Genomic DNA, 22,339 nt, shown 5'->3' with positions numbered 1-22,339 from the left:
AGGCTTACGCTATTGTGGGGCTAGAAACACTAGCAAGCTAGAGGAAATGAGCGCCGGGAATGCGCCCTTAAATTCATTTACAAGGAAAATTCTAGATCCTGTCATGCTAGGCTAACACAGCACATTGGAAAACCTTAGGTTCCAGGTCATGTTACTAACTATAAGCATTTGTATTTTAGCGAAGAGCAACGGCGAGCATTAATCGCCTTATTAACGTTGCCTAGTCCCCACTAGGCCTCATTATTCCGCGCGGCCATTTCTCTTCAGGTCACGTGGTCCGAGCGAAGAAGTGGTCACCGAAGTGAGTTGACCAAGAAGGCCTGGTAAAACGCCGTGCAGGGAGTAGGCAAATCTTAACGTAAGAATGTGTAATAACAATCTGCCGGATGCAAATGTACTGCCTTTACCTAGGGTGAATAGCACCAAATATGGCCTAAAGTGTTTGAGTTATCCTTTAGCATCCTTTGTGTGATATACAATACATTACCATGAGTTTGTTTAAACATATCCTTATCGGGGTTTTTAATGTTGATTTATAATCAATTGCAAAGAGCAGAAAAACCTAGATACGATTGTAAACTACTAAAACATATATATATATATATATAAATACTAAAAGTAACGTTTCAATACTGCTTTTATGTCGACTCGTTTATATGACTCCTGCAATGGTCTTAATTCGAGAAGAAACGTTTACCTAAAATTCAACAAGTTGCAGAAAACGCTGTGACGCGAATAAAGACAATTAACTGAGGTTGGTGAGCGCTCCTGGAAATTTACTAAACAAATTTTGATCCACTGCAAGGAGGTATGATTCAACAAAACTGTGCACTTAATACCTCCCATTTATTTCGTAACGTTATTTTTTGTGTCGATTTTTCGCCGAAACACTTTGCCAAGCAGAGAACGCGTAGCCCTCATGGTAGTTTGTCCCGCACAGCACGTAATTCATTCAAGCTGCTCGTCGTATCTCCGTGATCACCCAGTAGTTTAGTTCTCATGTCCACTGCTTTTTGTAAAGATTCCAATGCTCCTTTCAAGTCTCCCATTCCACGCTGCACAACACCAAGCTCGTGATAGCTGCGTGCTGTTTTCTCGTGATCACCAAGCAAATTTGATCTCATGTTCGCTGCCTCTTGTAAAGAGTCAAAGGCTCCTTTTATGTCTTCCATGTCGCGCAGCACTAAACCAAGCATGTGGCAGCTGGACGCCGTGTCTTCGTGGTCACCAAGCAACTTTGATCTCATGTTTGCTGCTTTTTGTAATGAGTCTAAAGCTCCTTTCAGGTCTCCCATTTCAAATTGTACCCTACCAAGCTCGTAGTGGGTATGTGCCGTATTTTCGTGATCATCAAGCAAATTTGATGTCAATTCTTGTGCTATTTTTAAAGACTTCAAAGCTCTTTTGAGGTCTCCCATTTCACGCTGTTGTACACCAAGACTGTAGTAGGTGGTTGCCGTGTATTCGTTGTAACCAAGTAGATTAAAAGTCACGTTCGCCGATATTTCGCACGACTCCAAAGCGTCTTTAAGATCTCCCATGTCTCGTTGCACTTGACCGAGCATGTGGTAGCTGGACACGGTGTCTTCGTGATCACCAAGCACACTTGATCTCATGTTTGCTGCTCTTTGCAGAGAGTCCAAGGCTCCTTTAAGGTCTCCCATGTTACATTGCACAAGACCAAGCTCGTTGTAGCTGCTTGCCGTGTCTTTGTGATCACCAAGCACATTTGATCTCATGTTTGCTGCTCTTTGTAAAGAGTCCAAGGCTCCTTTAAGGTCACCCATGGCACGCTGCACTAAACCAAGATCGTTGTAGCTGCTTGCCGTGTCTTTGTGATCCCCAAGCAGATTTAATCTCATGTTTGCTGCTCTTTGCAGAGAGTCCAAAGCTCCTTTAAGGTCACCCATTTCACGCTGCGTGACACTTAGGCTGTGGTAGCTGTGTGCCGTGAGGATGTGATCTCCACGCAAATTTAAATTTATGTCTGCTGCTTTCTGGACTGCTTCAAAAGCTGACTTATGGTCTCCCATTTGATACTGCATAAAACCAAGCTCGTGGTAGCTGTAGGCAGTGTCTTCATGATCACCAAGCACATTTGATCTCATGTGTGTTGCTTTTTGAAAAGAGTCCAAAGCGCCTTTAAGGTCTTCCATTTGATGCTGCACTAAACCAAGCACGTGGTAGCTGTAGGCAGTGTCTTCATGATCACCAAGCACATTTGATATCATGTTTGCTGCTCTTTGTAAAGAGTCCAAGGCTCCTTCAAGGTCACCCATGGCACGCTGCACTAAACCAAGATCGTTGTAGCTGCTTGCCGTGTCTTTGTGATCCCCAAGCAGATTTAATCTCATGTTTGCTGCTTTTTGAAAAGAGTCCAAAGCGCCTCTAAGGTCTTCCATTGCACGCTGCACTAAACCAAGCTCGTGGTAGCTGCAGGCAGTGTCTTCATGATCACCAAGCACATTTGATCTCATGTTTGCTGCTCTTTGCAAAGAGTCCAAGGCTCCTTTAAGGTCTCCCATGTTACGTTGCACAAGACCAAGCTCGTTGTAGCTGCTTGCCGTGTCTTTGTGATCACCAAGCACATTTGATCTCATGTTTGCTGCTCTTTGTAAAGAGTCCAAGGCTCCTTTAAGGTCACCCATGGCACGCTGCACTAAACCAAGATCGTTGTAGCTGCTTGCCGTGTCTTTGTGATCCCCAAGCAGATTTAATCTCATGTTTGCTGCTCTTTGCAGAGAGTCCAAGGCTCCTTTAAGGTCTCCCATGTTACATTGCACAAGACCAAGCTCGCTGTAGCTGCTTGCCGTGTCTTTGTGATCACCAAGCACATTTGATCTCATGTTTGCTGCTCTTTGTAAAGAGTCCAAGGCTCCTTTAAGGTCACCCATGGCACGCTGCACTAAACCAAGATCGTTGTAGCTGCTTGCCGTGTCTTTGTGATCCCCAAGCAGATTTAATCTCATGTTTGCTGCTCTTTGCAGAGAGTCCAAAGCTCCTTTAAGGTCACCCATTTCACGCTGCGTGACACTTAGGCTGTGGTAGCTGTGTGCCGTGAGGATGTGATCTCCACGCAAATTTAAATTTATGTCTGCTTCTTTCTGGAATGCTTCAAAAGCTGACTTATGGTCTCCCATTTGATACTGCATAAAACCAAGCTCGTGGTAGCTGTAGGCAGTGTCTTCATGATCACCAAGCACATTTGATCTCATGTGTGCTGCTTTTTGGAAAGAGTCCAAAGCGCCTCTAAGGTCTTCCATTGCACGCTGCGTGACAGCTAGGTTGTGGTAGCTGTAGGCAGTGTCTGGCTGATTCCACCCACTAAGAGGAAATTCTTTGGCATAGTGTAACATTATTTTGTCGCCGACCTTTTCTCTTCTTTTTGCTTCTTCTACTGCTATGTCATAAAGGCGCTCAAATAACATTTTTTCACCATGCAGTACAACATAGAGAAATGATCTTGCCTCACATAACAAGTCTATAGCCTTGGTGTAGGTAATGTCATTTCCAGGTCCATTAGAAAGGGATAAAATAATGCACTCACGCTGGTCAAGGAAGCTTCTGAAGGCGTCTGGATAACGTCGCATGAGAAAGTTTTTATTAGCAACTTTACACCTAAAAATGTAATAGTCGTAAAACTGAAGCTGTGCATCTAGAAATACAGCTTCAACCCGTTCGTCATTCTTTACTTCTTCCTTAATAAAGGACCGTAAAAGTGAATGGACTGTAAAACGGCTAAAACTGTCTCCACAATGTATAAGGGACTTTCTCTCCAGTGATCGAATGATTTGTTTGGTTTTAACCTCTGAGTTTACTTTTAATATGGCTTGAGCTTCCTCTATTCCAAACCATTCAGGAAAAACAGAAAGCGAAACAAATGCGTTTCGTTCGGGAATCATGAGCCTTTTAAAAGATGTGTCAATTACAGATTTTAGCCGGAAATCGTCAGGAAAGCTTTCACTATTCAAAACTTCAACTATAGTTGAATTGCTTAGTTCATCTAAAAGCACATTTATGGATATATTTGCTTCCTTAATGATGCTGCACATTAGACGCATGGACATAGGAACGTGTCCACATTCCTTCACTACGCATTTGCAGTCACCTTCCGATGCATCTGGTAACAACAGCCTTACCAGATGCGCTGACGAAATTTCATCCAATACATTAATTTTCTCCAAAAAGATGGAAAGCTTGTGGCTCAGGTAGTCGAGACTTTCGCGGGTAGTTAAGAGAAGCTTGACACGTTTGCAGTGAGTAAGGATCTCTGCAATAAATCGGAGCACGTGCTGTTTCCATTTGTCATCTTGGGATCCTAATAAATCATCGGCGTTGTCTAATATTAAGACAAAAGGATTTCGAATTTGCTGTAAACATTGGATAACGAGGTCAGACGAGGAAATGTGATGCACTTGTTTATCGTCTACGAACATCCTGAGCAGCTTTGACACTAAATCCTCCATAATTTCCACTCCACGAACGGAGGCGAAGTAAACTGGAATATTCTTCTCTTGTAAGTGATACGCCACCCTGATGGCCACTGATGTTTTTCCAAATCCAGGTGGACCCCAGACATTAACCAGTCGAGTAACTGAATCTGTTAAATGATGTTCTATTGCTTTGCATTCTTTGTCGCGGCCAACAAAGTTTGGTAATTCATCAGGTATGGACGAGTCGAGCACAAATACATCTGAAGAGACAATACAAACAAATTACATTGCAGGGAATAATCAGAACTTTGTAGTTGTAATTAACAATAATATTGAAAAGACTGATTATAATGGCCGCGCCAGGCTAGGATAAACGTTCAATCGACTAAGGCTGTAGATCCTTTTTAGCATTTATATTTTTCCCCATTGTAGTTCATGAGATGTTTTTAAGGGAATTTGTTCCTTCCCTTTTTTAATACGTCATGTATGTGAAGAAGAAGAAAATCAAAGAAAACAGTCTTTTAGAGTAATATCACGTGACGTGCATTGGGAAAACAATGCTAGACCGCGATCGGTCGTCCTTCTTGCCACGCGCGGCGCGAACGAAAAAGTGAAATTATGCAAATTAATCATTATGGCAAAAAGGAGGAGAGATTGGGGCTTCCCCCCTCGTTCCTCATCACAGTCGTGTTGTCGATCTTACTTACTCAAAAGAAAATAAATAACACATGTAAATATATTGTATTTAAACGTATATTTTGCAACCTGTGGACCCTGTGACGAAAACTACCTAACTAACGAACTAACTAACTAACTAACTAACTAACTAAATAAATAAATAAATAGACAGATAAATAAATAAATATTATGCAAAACAGAAAGATGGATATGTTTGTAAAAGGTTTCGATGTGTCCCTTTTTTTGCTGAGACAGATTCGTAACTGTGACTGGTGTGGGTTTTAAGGTTGTACCGAGATATTTGCCTATAAAACTCGAATAAACGCAGCATTCTTCTGGTTGGGTCACAGGCAGCCCAAGCGCACTATGTGTGGGTTCGGGCTTCAGAGGTCATTTGGTCGGAATGTACTAGAATTATTAGCGTATTATCTGATGCCAAAATCTTAAAGATATGAAGTCTTCTTGTTTGTCTATCTGTACTAGTAGCCTTTAAGATAACGAAGTCTTCTTGTTTGTCTATCTGTACTAGTAGCCTTTAAGATAACGAAGGTCGATATTTCTTGCATTATTACATGTGATTCGGGCCCTTATTGTTCGAATTTTATCACATGTATTCGAATCTACGACGCTAAGAAAAAAAATCGTGATCACGCGAAATATTGATTCAAAAAGCTCCCTTACCTTTAGTTCATAGCCACTCTGTGTCCTACGGCCGGTTTAAACGTCGTTTAGTCGACTTTCGTTCCATCGAGTACTGAACAACGTCGCAGTGAACGCAATTTATGCAATTGACTACGACGATCATTTCTTCATTTTCATTTCATTTCCGCAGTTCATATATGATTTATTTCATATATCGTTAACACCAATTTCTTTCACGGGAACATATGAACCCACAATTCACCGGCTCCCAACGTCAGTGGCTTCATAGCTCAGTTGGTAGAGCATCGCACCGGTAATCGCGAGGTCACGGGTTCAAACCCCGTTGAGGTCCTGAATTTTTTTACGCAATTGCATAAATTGCGTTCACGGCGACGATCATTTCTTCATTTTCTTTTCATTTCCGCATTTCATATATGATTTATTTCATATATCATTAACAAAAAAGTTTTTATTGGCTCACGAAACAATAGCACACAACAGAGGGTTTCCGAGAAAGTGATCAAATTCGCCATGTTGAAAAAGTTTATTTGGTCAAAACTAAGAGCGCTGTAAGTGTTGGCTCTTAAATGTAACGCTGGAGTATTTTGGAAACCGGGCACTGTGTCTTTCTCGAAGTCCTTTCCATCTTTCTTCCGTTGGTCTTTGTAAAAAAAAAAAAACACTGCAAAAGGCAAAGAAGCTTTTCAAAGTAAGTTTGTTGTCATTGTGGAAGGATTCGCTCGTTAATTTTTTGGGGAAAACCTCTCGAATTTCTGCCAGTTCATTCTCGTCTTCAAGCGTGATCTGCGTTAAAATCTCAAACACGGACCATATTTTCTTCCACGGAAAGGTTACGATTCAGTTTCCACATCACCTTCGTTCTCGTTCAAACAAAGCTAGGTGAAAATCTGGAAAGGCGAAGTCAACATTCCAGTCCTCAGGGTTTACAGACATATTTTTAAGTATATTCGGTCAAAACTAAGAGCACTGTAAGTGTTCACTTGCCAATGTGACGCTGGAGTCTTGAAAACTGGATATTGTGTCTGGCTCGGAGTCGGTTCTATCTTTTTCTCGTTGGTCTTTGGAAAAACACTGCAAATGATAAAGAAGCTCGTCAAAATGATCGGGTGCAGGCATGTTTGTTATCATATATTGTCGAACGAATTACTCATATTCTCTTAGGCAAAACATCTCGAATCTCTGCCAGTACATTTTCTTCTTCTTAACTGTGTGCTACGATAAAATTTTCAAACACTGACTAGAATCCTCTTCGATAAAATTACGAGTTAGTTTCTTCATCGCCTTCGTTCACAAAGTCAAAATCTAAGTCCTCAAGGTGTCTTGTAACATAATTGCAACCTTTTTTCCGGGGTAAAGAGATTAAGAGCTCCGAAATGAGCATTTTCTTTGAAAGTTTGGTCCGTATAGCAAGTTACGGACCGCAAATTAACCAATCGCATGGCGAAAACAGACTCAGCCATATAATAAACAGTCATACAGTCAATATAGAAAAAAAATCTCGATTTGCTTGAACAGGGGCCGCGAGGAATCGGTAGGTGATGATGACGTTTCTATTGTTTGCGCCCGCAAGTACGAAATGGTTAGGATGATGTAAAAACAGAAAATCCCGAAGGGACCCCCTCAGGTAGATTTTGTGACAGTTTATTATGCAGTCATACTTCGATACTCCTTTGCTGCGAGTAGGTTCGTTTGGGACCGCCGTCTGCTGCTTGCTTACAGTCCGTTAAGAGCTCTACTGGACGTGTAATTGATCAACTAAATCACGCTCGGGATATTTCACAGGATTTTCTCTCAGATAAATTTGATTTTGTTGAGGGAAATTGTACAGGATTATTAAATATGCAATCTGCATTGCCTGACCGCAATCTCCCTCGGGACATGACCACACCGTGGGATCACTCGCGGGATGCTACTTTGCTCTGGGATCACGCGCTGGATATTGCGTCTTCGACTAGGAATCCATCTAATCTGAGGTTTCTTGAAAGAACGCCATCTTCTCTTCCACCTAAAAGATTGTTGCAATTTGGCAACGTAAACACAAGGTCAATCAGGAACAAGACTGCAGAGTTTTTGGATCATGTTCTGGATAGTAGACTTGATGTTTGTACGGTGACTGAGACCTGGCTCAATGATCATGACACTGTTAGTCTGGCCTCATTATCACCTTCAGGATTTAATTTCAAGAATTTCCCCAGACCATCTGAGCGAAATGGCGGCGGTACGGGTGTTTTCTACGACTTGAGCCTGGATTTGTCCTTTTTTGACGGTGGGGAAAAGTCGTCCTTTGAGTTCTCGGAGTGGAAATTATCTGCGCATGGCAGGATAATCAGGCTTGTGGTCGTCTATCGTCCTCCTTATTCTAAGGAACATCTTCTACCAGCAAGCGTATTTTTCCAAGAGTTCTCCCCTTTTTTGGAAACTACTGTGTTATGTCCTGAAGTCTTGCTAGTTTCTGGTGATTTTAATTTTCATCTTGATGATCCCAGTGATGCTGATGTCAGAAAGTTCATGGAACTCATGGATACGTTTGGTTTGCTGCAATATATTACCACCCCCACGCATGTTTCTGGACATAATCTCACGGTCGTCTAATGACATTAATGTATTCCCTCCAAAGTCGAAATACTACATTTCTGATCATTGCTTTACTGAATGTCAATTATCTATCCCTGGTCCTAATATGCTGGTCAAGGAAGTTTCTTATCGGAAGTTCAAACAGATTGATATGGATAATATTAGATCGGACATTGCATCATCTGTTCTGTGCAATTCACAATGGACAAGCCTCGAAGAACTGGCTCAGTGTTATGATACCACTTTGTCACAAATCTTGGATAAACACGCCTCCGTGAATACCAAGATTCTGACTGTAAGACCAAGAGTGCCGTGGTTCAGTTTCGAACTTAAAAAACTCAAAATATCGCGGAGAAAACTAGAAAAGAAGATGTTGAAATAGAGATCACAGCAGGATAAGGATGCGTATAGGGAAGTTTGTAATAACTACTCTATGTCTCTGAAGAATGCAAAGCAGAGGTATTACTCTGATCTCATTGTGGTGGCGATTCAAGAAAACTGTTTCAAGTTGTACGATCCTTGTCTAATAAGCCTGAGGAAAATCAGCTCCCTCCCCATAATGATCCCTGCAAGTTAGCTTATGATTTTGGAGAGTTCTTTTGCCGGAAAGTTGACCTAATTAGAAATGACATTGATGCTATTACTGTTGTTCCACAAGTTCTAAATGTTCCTGCACCTGAGAACAAGTTTGAGAAGTTTGATGTCCTCTCCGAGGAAGAAGTGTCTGATATTATTATGCGCTCTTCTAATGCTAGTTGTCAGTTAGACCAGATACCGACATGGTTGTTGAAACGGTGTGGCAGTGAACTAATTCCAGTCATAACTAAAATGATTAATCTATCCCTTCAACAGGGACAAGTTCCAGACAGTTGGAAAGCTGCTTTAATTAGACCGTTGTTAAAGAAACTGGGACTTAAACTAGTATATAAGAACTTCAGGCCGGTTAATAATCTGCCTATGGTCTCCAAATCAGCTGAGAAGGCAGTTGTGGGTCAGCTTTTCCGGCATTGCTCTGATAATGCTCTACTTCCAGTTCATCAGTCATCCTATCGTCAGTTCCATTCAACTGAGACGGCTCTTCTTGAAGTCCAGAGTGATATACTCTCCAACATGGACAAGCAGGAAGTAACTCTTCTTGTTCTTTTAGATTTAAGTGCCGCTTTCGACACTGTCGATCATAACATCCTGATTAACATCCTGGAATCAGATTTTGGAATTTGCGGTGATATTCTGAAGTGGTTTAGATCATATTTGACTGGAAGGGTACAGCGTGTAATTGTTAATCATCAGTCCTCCAAGACCTTCAATTTAAATTATGGTGTTCCTCAGGGGAGCTGTTTGGGACCTGTCCTTTTTAAATTGTATGCATCAAGGCTGTTTGAGATTGTTAAGAAGCACCTTCCATCAGTTCATGGGTACGCTGATGATACTCAGTTGTACGTGTCGTTTCGTCTAGATTCGTTTGCTGCTCAAGATCAAGCGATTAAGGCTATTGAGAACTGCACAGCTGGTGTTAGGGCTTGGTTAGTCTCACACAGGTTGATGTTTAATGATTCAAAGACAGAATTTCTAATCATCGGTTCGTCGCAACAGTTATCTAAGGTCACCATAGCTTCAATTAAAGTAGGTGACTGTGACATTCAACCCCTTTAGCATGTTAGAAATCTTGGCACATGGCTTGATAACCATATGTCTATGAATACTCATATAGGAAAGGTGTGTAGTAAGGCATTTAGGGGGCTTTATAATATTAGGCAAATTAGGAAATATCTGTCGGTAGAATCAACGAAGTGTTTAATTCATGCGTTTGTTACGTCACATTTAGATTATTGCAACGCTCTTTTGTATAAGCTTCCGCAATATCGATATGACCGACTTCAAAAAGTTCTTAATGCGGCGGCTCGGGTTACATGCTTAATTCCTAAGTTTGCCCATATTACTCCGGTACTTAGGGAACTTCATTGGTTGCCAGTGAAATTTAGAGTAGAATTTAAGATTGCGCTTTTAGTTTTTAAAACGTTGACAGGCCTGGCGCCACAATATTTATCTGAACTATTTGTTGTAAAGGCTAGAACTAGATACAGCCAGCGGTCTGATTCTGAAACATTGCTTGTAATCCCTAAGGTGACACGGAAGACTTTTGGCGATCGAGCCTTTTTCCATGCTGGACCAACAGTATGGAATGCTTTGCCATCTAGCCTTAGAAACTGTAGGAACATTGACTCTTTTAAAGTACAGTTGAAGACTTATCTTTTTAAGAAAGCTTTTAATTTGTAATTTTATATTCTTATTACTTTTATTGTTTCTGTCCATTTATTGTATATATATATTTATTTTCTTGTACATATTGTAAAGCGCTTTAGAATATTTTAATAGTTAAAGTGCTATATTAAATGTAATAAATTATTATTGCGTTACGTGTTATCAGTGACATTCTGTGGAGCAGTTGTTTTCAAAGTTATGGACCAAAAGACGCTCGTTATGAAGTTATAAGGTGCGTATAACTGGGTATATTTATAAACACTTGGCGAGTTTACCAGACACGCACGAGTTCACAAGTCTTTGATAGGAAACCTTGCCAGACACTCTTTCTCTCTCTTTGACCGAAATAAGACTCAGCCCTAAACAAACAAGACGAGCGGATCAACGGCTAGCTTATCACTAAAGGAACGATGGACCACTACAGAAATTCGCCGACAAACCAATTCCGTGCTGACTTATTCCCTGCTCACAGATGTCCTTCCGCTATAAAGTTTAAAATAAGACTGGAATGCGCGAGCGTGAATTGATCAAACGTCCTTTTAATTTCTAAGGCTTACTTTCTACGTCTTTCTGGAAAATAAAATGAACTGAATGTAAAAAGTGAAAGAGAAATAGCGAAAAATTCAACTTCTAATTAAATCTTTTCTTATGCAGTTTAGAATAAACTATTCTCGAAACTGAGAATGTTTTGATCAAAGCTGTGTAAATCGAACAGAAACTGTGTATGGAACCTTGCGTTTCCTGTTCAGTTTTATCTCACCTGTTGTATGGAATATGTGTGAAAATCTTGATCGTCAATCGGACGCGTATATTTTAAAGAGCTACTCAACGAGCAAGAATACTATTGACCAACAACGTACAGAGCGGGGGCAGCTGTAGTGTCAACTATTACTAGTTTATTAACTAGTAATAGTTGACACTACAGCTGCCCCCGTTCTGTATATTGTCGGTCAATAGTATTCTTGCTCGTTGTGTAGCTCTTTGAAATATACCGATTCGTAATGAAGATATTCACACATATTCACAATAGCTCACAATCTCATCATATTCACAATTATCTCACAATAGGTGAGATAAATACAGGAAACGCAAGGTTGCATGCACAGTTTCAGCTCGATTTACACAGCTTTGATCAAAACATTCTCAGTTTCGAGAATAGTTTATTCTAAACCATAAGAAAAGATTTAATTAGAAGTTGAACTTTTCGCTATTTCTCTTTCACTTTTTACATTCAGTTCATTTTATTTGCCGGAAAGTAAGCCTTAGAAATTAAAAGGACGTTTGATCGATTCACGCTCGCGCATTCTAGTCTTATTTGAAACTTTATAACGGAAGGACATCTGTGAGCAGGGAATAAGTCAACACAGAATTTGATTGTCGGCGAATTTCTGTAATCGCCCATCGTTCTGCTAGTGATAAGCTAGCCGTTGTTCACTCGTCTTGCTTGTTTGGGGCTGAGTCTTATCCCGGTCAAAGAGAGAGAAAGAGTGTCTGCACAGGTAGCCCAAGCTCGAAATATGAGCATCGGCATTGTTGCGTAACATTCGAAATATAAGGATTTGTAATGTGGTTAAATTGTAATTTAGGCAAGGTTAACCTCGAGACAATGCTTGCAGGTCAGTGGTTGAGCCCCAGGCATGCAGGCCTGTGCGGGGTGGCCGTGCAGTCTTCAACGTGTTGGCATATTTCAGCTTTGCTTCGCTTCGCTTTGCTTTGCTTTGTGATCATTGCAGATCATTACTATTCACTGATTGTGATAGCTGCCGGTTTTGCCTTTGTCGTTCGTTCTTAAGTCGCCTCTTCCTTAATTACGTGGATTCGCTGCTTTTTGTTGAGCATGTCTCGTGCTACGCGGAATAGTCGGGATGCGATGTTGCCGTCTCCCTCAACGAGTGTGGCTTCCACTTCTGGATCCTCCACTTCGACTGTTGCCCCTTCAACAATGTCCTTCCCTTCGGCGCTGGTTCAGCAAATTGTGGATGCGGTCAAGGCCTCATTAGCAGTGGAAAACGCGTCTGTTCAACCTCCTGAGCCCAGCAGTTCGGGTGAATCGCAGCCCGTAACTGCACCCACTGTGCAGGCTATTGGGGGCGTTTCCTCCGACCTAAGTTCGCGTTATGCGATGCTTCTGGATTCTGGTGGCGCTCTCTCTTCGATTCCTTCGACCTTATCAGGTGCTCCACATACAGGTACGCACTCGTTTGCAGTTCCTTCGTTTGTGAACACTTTTTCTGCCCCTGTTCCCTCGATCTTGCCCTCGTCAAGCGCTGTATCCGTTGTGGGCCCGTCGCTTTGGTATTCACCGCTCAGTGCTAATTCCACCTTCATCGCGCCTTCGGACCGACTGAGTGCGGACACTTTATCTCATCCTCTGCCAGTGCTAGATCCGCCTTTTGTCGTGGGCCCTGGTTTTTCCCCGGTTCCCGCAAAAGTCGTCAGTCAGATCGTCTCCGGGAAGTTCGTGGACTTAGGGGACCTACTACAAGCCAACATCTCTCAAGCGGAATCAGAACCACAGCTGTTCTTTGACGATCCCATGATCCTGACCAGCAACCCTAAGTGCTCTCGTAAGAAAATTGACGACATCGTCACTTGGATGGAGGCCTTCTCCATTTTTGTGATGATCCTCACTTCTTATTTCCCACACCGCCGGAAGGATCTGTACCAATACAAGCTGTAGATTTTGCGGACCTATCAGCAGTTTAGTGGTCGTGTGTGGCTGAACTACGATTTAGCGTTCCGCAAACATGCAGCAGCTTCTCGGGTCACCGACTGGTCAGCCATGAGCGTGCAACTTTATAATTTTCATGCCGCTGGTGTCGCAGCCCGTGGATGTTCGGGGGAGTCTGCCATCCTTCCGGAACCTGCTGGGGATCGCTCCGCTACTGTCAAGTGCAGGTCCTGGAACAGGGTCATTTCATTGCTCCTTCTGGCTCGTGCCGCTTGCTACATACGTGTTCCGCTGGTGGAGCTGATCACAGAGCTAGTGTCTGTCCTGGCCGCGCAGAAAAAGAGGTCAACACAGACCCCAAACATGGTGCCTCTTCGCCGCTTGTCGATAGACGGTCTCGCAGCAAGTCACGCCGTACTTGATTTTTTTTAGACTTTGCTCCCCCTGTGTTTATTGTTGTTTTTGTATTTTGCTAGGTTTGCCCTCATATCTGCTGTTTTGTTTATTAGCTTTTTTTTGTCCGAGGGCTTTCTTTGTTTCAGTTTCTAGTAAATCATTGATGGTCATTATTCTGCAGTATGTGGTCCTTTTTATTGATTATTATTTTTCCGCATTGACTAAGTTATTCTTTGCTGGTTCTTGTCTGGTTTTCCTTCGTAGGCTCTTTTTCCTCACCCGTGGCTGAGCCTTTGTCTGCGTTTCCGGGCCTTCTGCCGCCGGTCTCTGCGGTTACCCCCCTTCAGGTGGCGCAATTTGCGTGGGAACTTAAGAATCACACCAACCAACCACAGGTGTCCTTCGTGCTTGAGGGCCTACTCAAGGGGTTTAGGGTGGGCTATAACTACCCGCGAAAGCTAAAATCTGCTTCTAGGAACAAACCCTCTGCTTATGCACACCCAGAAATTGTCGATGCTTATCTCGCTAACGAAGTCTCTCTTGGCAGAGTGGCTGGGCCCTTTGATTCCCCTCCCCTTCCGGGTCTTCATATAAGCAGTTTTGCCGTTATTCGCAAAAAGGGGCAACCTAGCAAATGGCGATTGATTGTGGACCTTTCCTCCCCTAATGGGTCAAGCGTGAATGATAAGATTTCTCCGGATGAATTCACCATGGAATACATTCACTTGGATCACATTATTCGGATGGTCTCACAACATGGTCCAGGTGCCTTGATGGCTAAGTTTGATGTAGAGGCGGCATATCGAAATATCCCAGTTCACCCTTCTGATCGATTTTTGTTGGGTATGAGGTGGCACGGCAAATATTATGTGGACCTGGCCTTCCCATTCGGTCTTCGTTCTGCACCATACCTTTTTAATTCGGTGGCAGATATGGTGGAATGGATTTTAACACATTCGTACCAGGTCCCGGACATACTGCACTACTTGGACGACTTTATCACAGTGGGTCCCCCTAATTCCCCCCTTTGTGCTCAGTATCTTAGCATAGCTAAACAAGTCTGTCTCACTCTGGGCTTGCCTCTTCATCACCTTAAGAGTGTGGGCCCCTCTTCTGTGATGGTGGGCTTGGGTATCGAACTAGATTCGATGGCACAAATTGCTAGGCTCCCCGCTGACAAATTGGAAGTCGCTTGTCGGATAGTTCAGCAGTGGCAATCGTGGGCAACTGGAATCATTGATCGGTCATCTACAGCACGCTGCTAAGGTTGTCTGGCCTGGGCGTACTTTCTTGCGTCGTATGATAGACTTGTTGTGCTGCTTTCGTAGGCGAGACCACCCCATCCGCTTAAACCACGAGTTTCACCTTGACCTAGAGTGGTGGCACACCTTCTTTTCCTCATGGAATGGTGTCAGCTTCTGGCTTTTTCCTGGCATGTCTCCGCCTGCTGACATCGAAGTGGTTTCACATGCGTCTGGGTCTTTAGGGTTTGGAGAAAAACCTCAATGGTGCATGGTTCAGCGGTTCCTGGGCGCACCCGCAGCAGTCTCAGTCCATTGCCTATAAGGAACTGTTCCCAGTTGTTCTTGCAGCCCGAGTGTGGGGAGCTCAGTGGCCTCGACAGCACATCTTGTTTCGTTGCGATAATGAGGCTGTGGTGCACATCCTTAATTCTAGGACTTCCAAGGTCCCCGACCTGATGTATTTGATTCGAGATTTGTTATTGTCTGCATCTCGTTTCTCTTTCTCCTTCTCTGCCAAACATGCGCCTGGAGTTCACAATGAAATTGCTGATGCCCTGTCTCGTTTTCGTTGGCAGGAATTCTGGCGCCTAGCTCCTCAAGCAAACCCACAGCCCACACCACTCCCGCGGCGGCTCCTTGATCAGTTAACCTTTCCACTTCGCAGGAACGATGTGTCAGCTTCCTCCTTCATGGGCTAGCTACCTCTATCCGCAAATCCTATGAATCAGCCCAGAGAAAATTTTACGAGTTCTGCGTCCAAGCTGGCAAGCTTCAGGCAAATGGCTCCCCGTGCCCTGCAGATGAATAGACTGTGTGCCTTTTTGCCACCTCCTTGGCTGATTCTCTCCGGGCAGCTTCCATCAAAGTCTACTTGTCAGCTGTGCGTTCTCTCCACATACAATATGGATTCCCTGACCCTCTCCTTAACTGCCCTCGTCTGCAACGAGTGGTGCGTGGTATTAAGCTTGTTCCATGAGAGAACACAGAGGCTTTTTACTGGAAGTACCATCCCACGCAGGGATGTTTTCTCCGCGGGCAGCTAATCCGACTTAATCCCATTTAATATGTCGCGCTCCTCGAAAGTGCGAAAATTTTCTTGTCGTGTATTAGATTTCAGATACATTTTCTTAATCTTCGTTTCGCGCCAGAATAAATTAGTTTGCGCGCAAAGGGCTCCTAAAAAATCACAAGGTTTGTCCCACTTCGAGTCCACCTTCTGGAGATACGCCGGCTTGGTAGCTGGAATACATTGCCGAGGCGAAGATCTGGCATTTTTTCCTCCTCGTCGTATTTTCTTCACGACAAATGTTTATATTTGTAGTGAGAATGCAGCGCATATCGGTGGATTTTACTTCATGCGGCTTGCTACTTCTGAAAGAAGAGTGCCGGATTTCATCGTTTTGTTCATGTTGATTAGTGTTGGCAAATGTAAAGTAAATGAACCGACCACTGTAAGGTAAGAATTGAAGTTTTAAATTTGTTACTCGGCGAAAAATCGTGGAATTGGAATTCGTGAAACTCGTGAGTATTACCTCTGTTACCTAATGTCACGCGATGACTCCTCGCTTTTTCGATGCGGATGCGGATACAAGCGATAAATTTCTTTCGCAAAGTGAAGTATAATTTACTTAACGAGACCATTTGACGAATATTTCTCGTTATATGCTTTATTCATATTTGCTTGGCTTATTCAGGCTACATGCCAGGAGTTTGATGACAATGTTTGTGTGCTATAATAATGCTGATAAGTTTTTGCACCTTCATATTGAAACTCATGTAAGCCAAACGTTTGTTAACTCCAGCAAAACACTCTTCTATTATGGAGGAACTTTTAACGTCTTTCGGGGCCCTAATATGGTGTCAAATTTTTAGGGGAAACAAAGCTTGATTTTTGGCCAAACAGACTATAGCTTTTTTGCCTTTGAAGAGAGCGCGAGGCAAACGTCCGTGAGTACAGTGTAAGCCAGTGATTCTTTAGGTAGAGCTAACACATAGCCTGCACTTTAGGTGGCACACCCATGGGTGCAGTGTAACCCAGTGATTCTTTAGGTAGAGCCAACAAACATAGGCTGCACTTTAGGTGGCACATCCATGGGTGCAGTGTAACCCAGTGATTCTTTGGGCAGAGCTAACAAACATAGGCTGCACTTTAGGTGGCACACCCATGGGTGCAGTGTAACCCAGTGATTCTTTAGGCAGAGGTAACAAACATAGTCTACACTTTAGGTGGCACACCCATGGGTGCAGTGTAACCCAGTGATTCTTTAGGCAGAGCTAACAAACATAGGCTGCACTTTAGGTGGCACACCCATGGGTGCAGTGTAACCCAGTGATTCTTTAGGTAGGGCTAACAAACATAGGCTGCACTTTAGGTGGCACACCCATGGGTGCAGTGTAACCCAGTGATTCTTTAGGTAGAGCTAACAAACATAGGCTGCACTTTAGGTGGCACACCCATGGGTGCAGCGTAACCCAGTGATTCTTTAAGTAGAGCTAACAAACATAGGCTGCACTTTAGGTGGCACACCCATGGGTGCAGTGTAACCCAGTGATTCTTTAGGCAGAGCTAACAAACATAGGCTGCACTTTAGGTGGCACACCCATGGGTGCAGTGTAACCCAGTGATTCTTTAGGTACAGCTAACAAACATAGGCTGCAATTTAGGTGGCACACCCATGGGTGCAGTGTAACCCAGTGATTCTTTCGGCAGAGTTTACAAACATAGACTATACAGGTGTACATCAGATGGTAACAACGTTTTCCAGTTAAAACTTTGTCATAAAGTGCTACACCATGGCACTTAGACTATTTCATTATCGCGCTTGTTTTGACGCACAATTGATAGTCAGGGGAAGTCGTATTGTCTAAAACCATAGCAAAATACAAATTTACACACATCACAGCCTTAAGGTAAGGTAATACAAGGTATTTCCTTCAGGAACATTTACATTTTCTGTTAGGTTATAAGCGATTAAACCGCATGCAGCGAAGAACAAAACGCCAAGCCGACATATATTCTAGAACCGGGTTATTTACAGTGCTGTGCATTATTATTGCTTAACTAACTAACTACGCGCTGTTGGAAATAAGTTTCGGCCGCTTTAAATTTTGAAACAATTCACTGGTACTGTATAGTCATAATATTGGAGCGGAAAGTTAGCACGCGAGCAGGGCGATTCTGCTGTGGTTTCTGTAATGTAGAAGATATTACGGCAATGAGGCTCCCGCGTTCTGTTCTGGAAATCACAACTACATGTAGGATGAAATGTATTCTGCGTGCAGACGTCTCCTTTTCCAGGTTAGGTTAAATAAACCGTACCAACGGTTTGTTCAGGGGCACCCAACGACAATTTTCGGAAAATATCTGTTCGGAAGACGATTTGAGATCTAGAATTTTCGGAGCATTTGTTGTAAAATTTCTTGCTTGCCTGCCTCTCCTAGGATTTTCGAACATCTAAAAAATTGTATAATTTACCTATTTTTAACGGATTTTTACTCTAAAAAGGTCACCTAGAATTTTCAGGAGCCTTTTTTCTAGCTGGAATTTTCGAAAAGATGGGTTTTGATCCCTATAATTTTCGGATCACTAGACTTTCAGCTAGGAAATCCGAACAGATGAAAAATATTTAAGGGATAAAAATATGCCTATATCCACCGTTTAAATACTAAAATACGTTTAACAATGCTATTTTTAAGTGGTTTTGAACTATATTCTCGTTGGGTGCCCCTGTTTGTTTGACAAAGCTCCCGCGAGACGGTTTCTTGGTGATTTTATTATTTTTTCCGATCCATTTTTTTTTCAGCTCTATTTTCGCGGCTTTTGCGATACAAACTAAATTCATTTTTAGTTGTGATGGCATTACACTGCTTAATCATGACGGCTTTGGAAGAAACTGAATATATTGCGCTTCGCGATTTCGCAAAATCGCTGCGGGAATTAAAAAATATTTTCTTCCAAAAAAGCGTTTTCACGCTTCTTTCTCTAGTCAATTATCTCGTTTGTCTCGTTTAATTTTCTAAAGGTCCTTGAGAACAGAATAAGACAATATTTTATAACCTACAACCTAAAAACCTGATTTTTGACCAGATCGAAACGAAACTGACCTCTCAAATGCAAGAAGAAAAGCCTTTTATTTTTGCCGGCTTCGGCCTGTCGACGCGATCGTGTCTGTTTTGCTTTCATATGATGACATTTTCCTGACAGACGGGTGTCGGGAGAAACACCTCGCGCTGATCATACGTGACAAAATCCGCCGCGCCTAAGCTAATTAGGAAAAGTCTCCTCGAAAGCTCCATACAATTCCTTATAACAAAATTATAAGGAATTGTATGGAGCTCTCCGGGATACTTACAGTGCAAGCCCTGTGTGTCTTCTCATGAGGCTCCGCCTCGTCGGCACGACTGCCTATCACTGATTCAATAATGTTAGTGATTTTTAATGCTTTGGATCTTACACTGCCTGATCACCGCATGTTTTGGGCTGCCTGTACTCTGGCTTATTGTGGCTTCCTGCGAGCCTCTGAATTCACAGTCCCTAGTGCAAACAGCTTTTCGCCGTCGGACCATTTGACTCTTCACGATATTGCTTTAGACTCTCTGTCTTCGCCTGAGACCCTGCGTGTTCAGATTAAGGTTTCAAAGACTGATCCCTTCCGAAAGGGAACTTTTATTCATATTGGTCTTGGAAAGTATCCGTTGTGCGCTATTCGAGCCGCGGTGTCCTATCTTTCTGTACGTGGGGATAGCCCTGGCTCCCTTTTCCAGCTTCAGTCAGGTCAACCTCTGTCTCGTCAACTCCAGACCGCTTGGCTTCGCCAAATTGTGGCTTCAGCTGGTTTGCCCGGGAATTTTTCCAGCCATAGCTTTCGGATTGGCGCGGCAACAGTAGCAGCAAGGCGGGGAATTCCTGATCTTCTCATTCAAGCTCTGGGTCGCTGGACAAGTAATGCTTATCAACTGTACATTGGCACTTCCGCTGAGGTGTTAGCCGGCTTGTCTTCTCAGCTATCTGGTGGGTCTACTATTGCAGAGCACCATATCCAGCCAACTTGATCCCATTGGCCTTTTGTTCTGAGCCCGTTTTCTTCATTCTGCTTGCCCTCAGGCTTAGTTGAGGTATGCTTGTTCATCCTTCTCATCGAGGGTGACGGGCTGCTCGGGGTGTTGGGGGTTTTGGAGCTCCCACGGCTCCCATTCTCGCGGTCCCTCCGGCCTCCAAGCACTAGGGTCGGAGGTTTTTTTTGGGGTGGTTGGCGCTCGCTTGGTTGCCATGGTTACCTCCAAGGCAAGGCTCCCCTTTTGCGCTATAGGCCCTTCCACCTAGGCTCTTACCGATAGTGCTAGTAAAAAAAAGCATTAAATGCTTAAAGAAGTGCTTGTTTTTTGCCAAAAAAGTGCTAAAATAATGCTATTTTTTTTTAAAAAGTGCTCGTGGGTTACATAAAAATGCTCACTTTTTCCAGGAGCCCATCAAATGGAGCCTCCATCTCCATTAATTTCTTGAGTCAACTCTTTCCCCAGTAGATTTATAAATAGAACGGCTTGTTTCCCGCGAAAAATGACATATTTCTGTAAGACTCACGGTGAAAAAATAAAATTCTATGAAGTCGAACTCAGAAGCCCGTCCTTCGACCGTTTTCCTTTTTTACTTTACGTCCATTTTTACAATTTTACAGCCGCTGGGATCTGGGTATCATGAAGATAAAAGTTAATGAATCACCCGACTGAGACTGAGCATGAAGCGATGGGACAAAGGCAGCGAACTGAGGATCACGGAAAGGTTATCTTTGCGAGTATTTCTTTCTTTCTTTTTTTTTTGCCGCTATACATCCCACATTTAAGTATACACCTAGAAAAGAGTCAACGATTAAGCGTTCTGTGGACGATTTGGAACTTTTCAATGATCAGCGCCGAAAAAGTGCCAGGATCATTTGATTTTGTCATCACCGTGGAGTGGATTTCGCCAGTTATGCACCGCGTGCAAAAGCGATGACCTAAGTAGCAACTGACAAGGAATGCTTCAGTTCCGAAATTTGAGAAATTGCAGTCTCCCTTTACAACTGACTTGTATCACCAGGAGAGTTGCCTGATAAAACTGGCACTTGGAAAGTTGAACAGAAGACAACAGTTGCTCGACCGTGAAGCTAACTCAAAAGTAATTTGCTAACGGAGGAATTTGTGACATCGCGCTCTAGACCAAAGACCCACTTCTCTCAAGAAGAACAAAATGGATTGTATCTGCGCCAAAAGAATTGTGACTGACTAACAGGACAATTCTCAGCAGTTAATGTAGAAGTTTAAGTCGATTTAGGCTCAATTCCTTCCTTCGAATTCGCATCTGTAGATCATTTTTTTGCGAGAGAACAATGGCTGGGCCCGGCGTCACAAAACATAGCAGGGAATCATCACACTAGCTGACGGACAAAACAACCACAAGGACTACAAGTATTTATTCAGATAAACGCATTCCGGAAAAAAAAAAAACCTCGAAAAACTAGAAATTTGATTAATGTTGAGTCAGTTAGCCGCAATAGGAACCTTAAGGCTCAAAAATATTGGCTAAAGAAAACGAATCCTGTCATAACTACAAACTGCAGGTAGTAGTTAATCATTATGCACGTAACAGACCAGCTTCATGGCCTCTTAATGTGAGACAAGCAACCAAAATTAAGTTTACATAGTCAGAGTTTAAAGCTCTCCGCAGTATAATCTACCCGCTAGAAAGAAAAAAAAAGAAAATCTCTGAGGGATGAAAACGCTAAAGTCACGTTTCACTAGCTTATGACTGCGTTTGGCCTGTCAACACCGAATTTCCTGCTGTTTGATGAAGTACAAAAGCAGTGTCATTTCGTCGTTGTGATTGGCTCTTCCCACCGTCGGCGCGCGAAGTCTCCCCTGGGAACCGTTCTAATTATAAATCTACTCGGGAAAGGGTTGACTCCAAGGGCTTGTATGGGAGATGGAGGCTCCATTTGATGGGCTCCTGCTTTTTCCGATTTTTTTAAACATGGAATATTACATTTTTCAGATTTTCAGTTACATTTTTCAACAACAAAATGGCAGAGTACGATCTCGAGCTATCTCTGCCTTGGCTGGCTGACTTCCATTGCTCCTCGATGACAACGTGGATGACGCCATCTTGGAACGAGTGTGGACGGGGTTTCTAGAGGGCAACCGCTGACCTATCAAACCTATTCCCCAGGCCTCCTCGGCTCCTTTGACTAAAATGAGGGCAAAATGCGGCTTTGAACGACATAAATAAAGTCAGATAGTGCTTTTTAACACAAAATTATACAAATAATCAGTCGAAAATCCAAAATAATGCTAGCAGTGCTTTTTGGGATAAAATGTAAAAAAAATGCTCGCGAAGCCGAATAATGCCAAAAAAGTGCTAGCACTATCGGTAAGAGCCTACTTCC

At 42.9% G+C, this 22,339-nt stretch overlaps 1 protein-coding gene and 1 pseudogene across 1 annotated transcript; one reads left to right on the top strand and one right to left on the bottom strand.

Annotated features, from left to right (window-relative positions):
- Positions 1-665: 665 nt before the first annotated feature.
- On the bottom strand, positions 666-6,890 carry LOC140949151 (uncharacterized). Its single transcript, XM_073398382.1, has 2 exons — positions 6,755-6,890; positions 666-4,693 (listed from the first exon to the last, which is right to left on the bottom strand). The coding sequence occupies exons 1-2, from the start codon at positions 6,888-6,890 to the stop codon at positions 918-920; spliced, it is 3,912 nt and encodes a 1,303-aa protein (XP_073254483.1). The 3' UTR covers positions 666-917.
- A 7,719-nt stretch (positions 6,891-14,609) lies between these two features.
- On the top strand, positions 14,610-19,973 carry LOC140949150 (uncharacterized; annotated as a pseudogene).
- Positions 19,974-22,339: the final 2,366 nt, after the last annotated feature.

The sequence above is a fragment of the Porites lutea genome, chromosome 9 (assembly GCF_958299795.1).
Source record: "Porites lutea chromosome 9, jaPorLute2.1, whole genome shotgun sequence".
Taxonomy (NCBI): Eukaryota; Metazoa; Cnidaria; class Anthozoa; order Scleractinia; family Poritidae; genus Porites; species Porites lutea.
Note: the sequence above shows the minus strand (reverse complement) of the source record. Positions and strands in the feature narration are given on the sequence as shown.

Coding starts and splice junctions, on each gene's coding strand:
- LOC140949151 (XM_073398382.1), bottom strand. CDS start 6,890: ATGCCTGCACCCGATCATTTTGACGAGCTTCTTTATCATTTGCAGTGT. Junction 4,694..6,754: donor CTCCAGCGTCACATTGGCAA/GTGAACACTTAC, acceptor TTGTCTCTTCAG/ATGTATTTGTGCTCGACTCG.